The sequence below is a fragment of the Rosa chinensis genome, chromosome 3 (assembly GCF_002994745.2).
Source record: "Rosa chinensis cultivar Old Blush chromosome 3, RchiOBHm-V2, whole genome shotgun sequence".
In the NCBI taxonomy this organism is placed as follows: Eukaryota; Viridiplantae; Streptophyta; class Magnoliopsida; order Rosales; family Rosaceae; genus Rosa; species Rosa chinensis.
In genome coordinates, this window is record NC_037090.1 from 36,914,955 (window position 1) to 36,923,952 (window position 8,998).

General features: G+C 37.9%; 1 protein-coding gene across 1 annotated transcript; it reads right to left on the bottom strand.

Annotated features, from left to right (window-relative positions):
- Positions 1-3,142: 3,142 nt before the first annotated feature.
- On the bottom strand, positions 3,143-4,526 carry LOC112191693 (universal stress protein A-like protein). The gene is made up of 4 exons (XM_024331092.2): positions 4,170-4,526; positions 3,973-4,073; positions 3,655-3,773; positions 3,143-3,517 (listed from the first exon to the last, which is right to left on the bottom strand). Exons 1-4 carry the CDS (start codon positions 4,336-4,338, stop codon positions 3,418-3,420), a joined length of 489 nt encoding a protein of 162 aa, XP_024186860.1. The 5' UTR covers positions 4,339-4,526; the 3' UTR covers positions 3,143-3,417.
- Between the last annotated feature and the right edge of the window lie 4,472 nt (positions 4,527-8,998).

An 8,998-nucleotide genomic window follows, 5' to 3' on the forward strand; every position in this document is an offset into this window, starting at 1 on the left:
CCCTGCGGCTCATCAATGCTGAAACCGTCAAGCAACACCCAGGAATGCCTGCTGCTAATCCCTCTGTCAGAACCCTCATCCTTTTCATGGGAAGTGCTGGAGGCACTGTTGATCTCCACCCTATCCTCCCTCTAACATTTGGCGACAGCCTCCTTTCCCACCGCTGAACTCTCCACGTGTCCAGTGCGATGTGGCGCGTTTCCACCCATGTTCTCAGGAATAGTTTGTAGTGGCTCAATGTCTAGCGGCTCGAGCAGTGAGGTTCTTACAGGGGCAGACGGATGCAAAGAGTCCATGTAAATCCTATCGAGAGCGTTAAGCGACACGTCAAATCCAGAATTCTCACTACTTGAGATCTCTATAGAGATAGCCATCCCAAACACCCTAAAACTCAAAATGTCAGTTCTGTGCAAATCTAAGCTACCCTTATGTTAGAAGTTCTCAAGAACACTAAGAGCACAAACCCAGAAACAAACCAAATGCCCAGATTCACGCATCTCACAACAACTCACCAAAAACCCCCCATCCATTATCCAATACACACAAAATTAGCTCTTAACCCATTCTAGACCCTTGTATACATGCTCTAGACATCATCGCAACTCGAAAGCAAAGTCCATACGAAAACACAACGCAAAAAACCAGAGCAAGCACAAACTGAAAGCAAAGCAAGAAAATGAGTACAGACACCAACCTTGAATGCACGAAGCTCAGGAACTCGTTGCAGTTGCAGATCCTCAGAGCAACCCTTCTCGATATCCTTCTTTCGCTCGATTGAACCGTTGTTTCGAGCTTGGTCTCTCTGTTGCAGGTTCTTGAAGGTTGAAGACGAAGCAAAGAAATTTGAAGTGTGCGTGAAAGTAGAAAACCTCTCCGAGTTCCCCCTCTTTTATGCGAGGACCTGCCAAATCTCCATTATTCATCGCCAAAAGCTCGTTCCAAATATGGGCGCCACATGCCCCACTACCCCATTAACCATCCGAGTTAACCAAGGCGTCACCTCAGTTACGTAATCAATAATTACTGGCATTAATGGCGAAGCGATGGGTGTGCTGAAGAGACGCACACCTACATACCAAACCAATCAACATTGGCCATGTGGCACTACATTGTTAGAAGTAACGCTGATCCATTTCAACTCGAAAATTTGAATTTCAAACGAGCTAGTCTCAGCTAAACACATCTCCGCTAGCGGAACTTCTCATTTCAAACATTGCAAATGATTCAATCTCCGCTAAGCACACCTCCCCTAGCTGAATTTCTCATCTTCAACATTTCAAACAAGCATAGTTTTCGCTATGCGCACCTCCACTAATGGAGCCTCTTGCTTCCTCAATCAGCCGCCAAGCGGTAAGGCAATGCCTAATAATGACGATGACCGCTATACGGCATTCCAGTCAAGCGTTTCTCCTTCGGAAAAAAGTAAAGGGACATGCCAACAATGCCTATGGCAGCCACTGATCCAACTGTTGACCCCCGACGCTTGGGTATCAGAGATTAGGCTCGCTACCTAATGCCCACTGCTAAAATGTAGCTCCACTCATCAAACAATTATCCAGCCAAATAGAGGCCTATCTTAGCTAGGGAGTGGGCGGCACCCTGAGGGGCCTAGCAACGGCTCATCTGAAGCGTTTCCTCAAAACAAGTTCATGGTAGACAACGCACTGCCGCTAATTATGCTTGACAAGACTAGCAAAAATAACGCTTCAAACTGCTCAGGCCAAGATCACCTCTAAGGAGCTGTCACGCACAGCGTCAAGGTCGCCTCACTGAGACATCAGAAGCTACAAGCTTATGAACATCAGTCCCAATTAGAAAGCAAAGAATAGATCGGTCTCCTTCTCAACTATAAAAGGTTCATAACTCTCTCCTCATTTACTACACATTTATCACTTACCTAACGTGACTCTGTCAACATAAACACATTGACTAACTTAGACATCGGAGTCGAGAAGACCGACAACCGTGGTTTCTCCTTTGACACCCTTTGTATTTCATTTGACATGTGACCCTAGAGCTACGCTTCCTTCAGTAGCGGTCCTAGCCAGCGTTAATGGAATTTGGCTACCACCATATCTTGGAGATCTACTAAACAGACCCTTAATGCTACATCTTTATTAAATCATGCAACGATTATTGCTCTTCTCGAAACAGTTCGTGAATGTATATGGCTCAGATCCATAATTACGCATATTCAATGTACATGTGATTTGAAGTCTACCGCAAATGAGCCTACATGAATTATGAGGATAATACCGCTTGCATTGAACAAATGAAGCAATGTCTCATTAAGAGCGACAACACCAAACATATATCGCTTAAGTTCTTCTACAATCAGTAACAACAGTCTCTTGATATTGAAGTGAATCAAGTTCGACCAGAGAACAATGTGATAGATTTATTTACTAAATCGTTGCCTAAATCCGCATTCAAGAAACATTTAATAGAATTGGTCTAAGGAAATTATCTGAACTGCCATGATTGTAGCAATTAAGGGTACACGTTGGCATTTGGGGGAGATTTGATGTCTACATGTCTCAAAATGTGAAGGGCATGTTGTGCTCTTTTTCCCTTCAACCGAGGTTAATTTTGTCTCATTAGATTTTTGTTACTCACCAAGGTTTTTAATATAGGAACATAAGGAGCGTCATCGAAGTTACATGATGCCTTGTCTGCACGGCACTGGGGGTGTTGCAAGAAATCTAGCATTTATGTGCCTATCCCAAATAGAGTTATTTACCCTAGATGTAATAGAAAAGTGTATTGTATTGATCTCCTATATATGTATGGGATTCCTTGCTAAGTAAGACGATTGTACATATAATCTTTTATATATGAAGCCCCTATTATCACTTGCTAAATAAGACGATTGTGCTAATCTTCTATATATAGAGCTCCTTTTATCAATGGAACATCTCAACTTTCTCCCAAATTCTTTGTCAAAATATTATTGAAGGATCATCCTGGATTCCACGTTATTCATGTACCAAAAGAAGCAAATGTAATTGCACACTTGTTTACTTCTCATGCTTTAAGGAATATTGATAGCCATAGTAAGTTTGTAACCATTTTTGAGTGTATAAAAGATGTCATTCGAAATGATTATAATGATTAATTGATTCAATGAATTTTTAAAACAATGTAAAAAAATGGTGGTCTTTAAACGGGAGACACCGCCGTAGTTATTTGCTAGATATAAACAAACAGTATGCCAAATCCTATCTAGAATTACACGCCACCGGGGCAGCAATTCATATCAATGACATTAAACAGTCGTTCAAGTCCACTCCCATCGATCTAAATATACATGTCATGATACAATCAATAAAAACAGAGTAGAAATAGCCACAATCCATTCAGGTTTCATACAGTTCACTTAAATTTCATTTTCGGATAGCATTCATAGCACTGATGTCTTTATGGTTTGGAAGATGAAGTCGATGATGCACCCTTCACGACTGTGACTGGACATGAAGCATTAGTCACCACATAGTTACTCACACTGCCAAGCAACACCCTGAAATGAATTTTCGAAATTCATCACAATAACTCTAGTTAAATAACCGTACCTTAGATTTATATCCAATTCAATCGGGTGCATGTGTATTATTTCTAGTATATATTGACCGAACCAAAGGAAGGCATTCAATATACCTTTTTAGAAGGCCTAAACCCCTGCTTCCAACAACAAGCGAATTAAGCTTGAGATCTTGCACTGCATCACACAGCTTCTCTCTTGGATCCCCCCAGTATACCTTCGCCGCAACTTTGGCCTATACATTCACAACGATTATCCCAGATCCCATATGTTAATTAACGTAGAACTCAATTTGGTATGATATGCCAACTACGAAAACAATAGCAGTATATATATCACATCCTACCAGCTTAAGCTTTTCACAAATTTAATTTATACAGAAAGCTAGCTATAAAACTTTTATTCTTTGTTTGAAAATTGAAATACGTACTTACCCCTTTAGTTCTTGACACAGTATCTAGGATATCGAGAGCCTCTGGGTCAGTAGTGAGTCCATACTGCTTTGAGTCATTAAATTCTTCCAAAGGAATCAAAGCTGCAAAACACACAAAAACAAAAACAAATTTTACTTGATTGAGATTCTACATAACTAAAAGGGATAATTAACTGACATAAATTCAGACATACGTACGTGATCCCGTATCTTCGAATAGCTGCTTTCTGGTAGCTTTGGGTTGTTCAACATGGATCAATATGATGCGATCTCCTTCTTCAATCAGATTATCGACCGTCCATCGTAAAGCAGATTTGCTCGCTGCAGAGTAATCCATGCCTATTCCAACAGTCCGTGCCTTTCCCATCTCTGATCTCTCTCTCTCTCTGTTCCACTGATATTCAATTCTCAGCCGCTCTCACCAAATGGGTCTTCTCTTTTTGTTTAGTATATTATTATATATATATACACATATGGAGAGAAGGAGAGAAGGTTCTCGAAGGCACTCGTTGGTTTCTAGCTCTCAAAACCATGAAATATGTAGAAAAAGGAAATGAATACACAGAAACAGCTAGCTAGGCAGCTAGCTATCAATATAACTTTGTTTATTGGAATATATAAAGATGGGAATTTCGCATAATTAAAGGTACAATACAATGGGCTGTCCAACAGAAAGTTTCTCTACAGTATCTATCTAGTAATTTATGCTCCCACTGGTTTGTCCATTAACTTTTTCTCTTTTTTTGGCAAGGTCTTGTCCATCAACTTTGAATGGTTTTTTACTTTTTTATTTACATGTTCACTTCATCTTCAAAAATCAATCTTTATAATTACTTTACTATTGAATTTAAATTTAAAGGTTTTTTTTTTTTGAAAGGTTTAAATTTAAAGGTTAACCGAAAGTAATTCAAGTGTTTCAATATTAACCATTAAACTTAAATCTAATATTGGTAAGTAACCATTAATTTGTTTGGTCACTAGGTGACTAGTTAAAAACCACTTTACATATGAAAATTACAGGTGAGACCCATATGTAAACTTGTTGAGTCTGAAATTTTCGGGGCGAGCCCAAATAGTGTTATTCATAGGCTTGGACTGAATTAAACCCAGACTACAATTTTTTGAGCCGATTTTCTGGATTTTTAGCCCAAATAGGCCTTTAAAAAAAAAAGGAGGGACGGTGAATGATGATTTGGGAAACGGCCGGACGAGTTCTAAAAAAAAAACACTTGATAAACGGGGCAGGTTCGGGTTTGAATCGTATCACACCTGGTTCGATCCTGGTACTGAATTTAAAAAAAAAAAAACAAAAACAAATAAAAAGCCTAAAGGGCCCGGTCTTGGACCATGTACACTATCTACGCCCAATCCGATTCGGGCCTTTTTTTTCCAATTTTCAGGCTCTTTTTTTTTTCCCAACTCCTAATGAGAAAATTTTCAATATTAAATATCTAATGTATGAGTCTTTCTAAATGTACTCAATAAATCTCTTAGTAGACCCAACAATAAATTATATGAATAATTCGTTATTATCTTTTACTATGAAATTACAATAATATACACATTATTATAAAATGAAGACGAAAAAACTGTGTGTGCACCCAGCAGTGGAAAATGTGCAGGGTCTCACAAAGGTAAAGTTGTTCTGATTGTGGGTCACCGTGGAGTCGAACTGAAGAAGAGTTTCTGCATTTGACATTGATTTTTTGATGTATTGGTTTAAATTGTATGATCGAGTTGCTTTGTTAAATCAAATTTTCATTCTGATTGAAAAAAAAGTTCATTGATATCTTTCAACAGATAAGGAAAGGCTCTAGCTTTTTCTCTTTTCTTATTGGTTTGAATGTCTCTTTCTTTTTTTTACATTTATTTTCTTTTAAGAGACATGATCGAAGAGATTAGGATTCCAACATATCAAAATGCGGAAAGAAAAACTATTTTTTCCTAACTTCACCCAATTTTGTTTTAATGAGAGCCAAAACGTTGTGAACATGCAACTATTGTAACATAAAAAAGAAGAGAAATAGAGATTCAAAAAATGAAGAAATATGAAGAAAGATTTTCTTCTGGGACTGATGTAGGCATGTAGCAGTGTGAGAGAGAAGAGAAGGTTTATCTCGCTGGATATAGAAATAGTTTTTCTTCCTTTCAAATGTGTCCTTTTTTGTAATTTCATAATAAAAAGTAATAATTGTTAATTTATATAACTAATTGTTGGGTCTATTAAGAGATTTGCTGGGTAAATTTAGAAACACCCATTTAATTGACGATCAAAAAGTTGCAAGTGACTGTAAAAGTTAGGATAAAATAACGCCAGATATTAAATGATTCCACCTATAGAAAAGAAATTTCCTTCTCTCGTGCTTTCTCGCTCTCTGTTGGGGCGGCTAGGGTCTCAAATGACTTCCTCCTTTTGATGTGCTATACGATAAGGTCACTAGGTTCGAGTGGAGGTTCCCTCAACCTCATGTCAATTCTTCATACTAGCATTTTTCTTTAACAGCTTATGTGCTCCTTTGTCATGTGCTCACAAAGTGGTCTACTCAAAGAGAGCTTCTTGTCGGTTCCGAACTTCCGATCTCAGATTTGGTGATGGTTATGTAAAAGTGGTTTGAGAAGTGGCGGCGTTGTCTCTTGGTTTGGATGATGAGCTTTGGCTTTGGGGTCCAATAAGTTTTTTTATTTTTTATTTTTTTATTTTTTAGCTCATTTATGTCATTAGGTCATTTGACCCGTCCTAGTTCGCACTCATACGGAGGTGATGCAATTGGCTTTTCGAGGAGTTATAATAATCACACAATTAAATTCGAGTAAAGGAGTGATATCAGTTTCCTGTGTTCTTGAGGGGGGTGCAATTAATGCTATATGTGGGGAACTCAACTTTACAGGGCAATGGAAGTTAATTCTTTGTAAACCACTGCAAGTAGCTTAGTGATTCTTGTTTAGTTGGATGTGCTCCTCAACCTAGGTTCGAATTCTGAAGCTGTCAAAGTGGCCAGACATTGTGCTGCAATGCACAGTTAAAGCATTTCACATGCACCAAAAGGGTTTATCTTGGGCCTAAGAAGCATTTAAATTCCCCTTAACAAAAAAACAAAAAAAAAAAAATCTTTGTAAAGCTACTTACTTTAATTAATAAGATTGATGGGTTTGGCCAATGAACTAAGCTCTTTCGTTGGGTTTTTGTTTGGAACCAATAGCTAGGTGTGCTATTGGGCTGTTTCTTTTATTTTCTATTTCTTAATTGAGCCCGGAGAAGCCCTCTTTGTGTAGGAAGGTCTTGGAGAGCATGAATAAATTAGAGTTGAATATTGAATTATTCAGTGAGGATCCTAATAGTGTTAGACTGTTAGGTTACTTGTTACTTAGCGTTTATTCCTAGGATAACATTACATAGGTAGCTTTAGGACTAAGCAGTGATTCACATATGAATTGTTCTCTATGTTACCCACATTCGTGCTTTAAGAGATTGAAACCCAATTTTCTTTTTAAAAAGAGGGGCCTTGACCCATAGCCCAAATTTTACAAAAAACACTCTCACTCACCCCACCAACAGATTGAACTTTCACTCACTCCATTTAAGGGCGAAAGACAGTTTTGGGTTCACATGAATTATAAAATTACATAACGTCTCTCACGCAACTCACTATGGCCCAAATTTTACAGAAAACACTCTCACTCACCCGATGACAGGACTCACCCCGAATTTTACCTTGAAATCTGCTTTCTGACAAAATCGTTCTGAAAATTTGGCAGAAGTTTCCCTAAAAGTGGACAACCCAAGCCTGTGAAAGGAAATAGAAATCACACTTATAAACATTTGCACCCTCAATTCCTGGAGCCAACCTGCTCCCTATAATCATCAACTCAACCACAAGATTATCACATATCCAAACATGTCCAACTGATGATTTAAAAAGACTACATCCACAATTCAATTCTACATAAATATCTCCAGGAAATTCTATATAGAGCCAAATCCATATTTACAATATCAATTAAAAACACCCCATGGTTATCAGACCAGTCTAAGGAAAATAGAAAAATTACACTAAAAAGGTTAACGAGTAACTTATGAATGATAGATAGTAGCGGTGGTGCTAAGCCTCAACTCCTAATGCCAAACAACTACACTATAAACTGGGCATTTGAAACCAAAGGGCCCAGGGACAAAGCATATAAAAAAGTTAGCATGAGTGGATAAAATAAATATTTCATCACTAATCGAAAAAGGAAAAAGGATTTTATACTTTCCCACATGTGTTCCTTTATAAATTCAATGCATGCAACACTTAAAACATGATATTCTTTGAACAATCGAAATCTCATAAAATAAGACGAGCCCTGCTGGTTAAACATAAGAGTATGGGGAAGAGGTTATCACCATACGATAAAAATGGAACCTCCCAGGCTCTTAGTTTTACTTTAACCCACAAACACAAAGTAAGAGGAGGAGTACTAATAAGTTAGCTAGCAATAAAATAAAACGTCTCAGGTATGGTGAAGAAAAATATACAAAAACAGAAAACTCAATAAAATTTCCCCAAAATCTCGCAAAGAAAAGTACACGTACGATTCCCAACCATACTCGGAAATCTTAAGAGAAAACAAATAAATCATCGGTATGCCCACACGCCAAGAGATTCTCAATAAGAACACAACTCATAAAAGAAGTTCAAATGGGAGATTAAAGAAAATTCATTATTCAATTTATTAACCTCAATTTGGGAAAATTCATAGGGAGGTTCTATCTCAAAACAAATCATAAAGCGATTACATTCCCAAAAATCATTATCGAAATTAATAGGCGACTTTCTGGTAAAAATCATATATGTCATATAGATAATCAAAGACATTCACTTAAAAATAGTTGCATGTATATTCAATTTCAAAACAAAAGTCCACTCACAGTATACAGCTAAGCCTGTCGTCGATCCAAACTCTCCTCTCCCGTGGGTCCTCCTCAAGTTCTGAGGAATGGAATGTTTGTGAATCTCGGACGGCGTGACAAAGTTAGCATCAGAATC

Coding starts and splice junctions, on each gene's coding strand:
- LOC112191693 (XM_024331092.2), bottom strand. CDS start 4,338: ATGGGAAAGGCACGGACTGTTGGAATAGGCATGGATTACTCTGCAGCG. Junction 4,074..4,169: donor ATTCGAAGATACGGGATCAC/GTACGTATGTCT, acceptor TGTGTTTTGCAG/CTTTGATTCCTTTGGAAGAA. Junction 3,518..3,654: donor GGTTTAGGCCTTCTAAAAAG/GTATATTGAATG, acceptor AATTCATTTCAG/GGTGTTGCTTGGCAGTGTGA.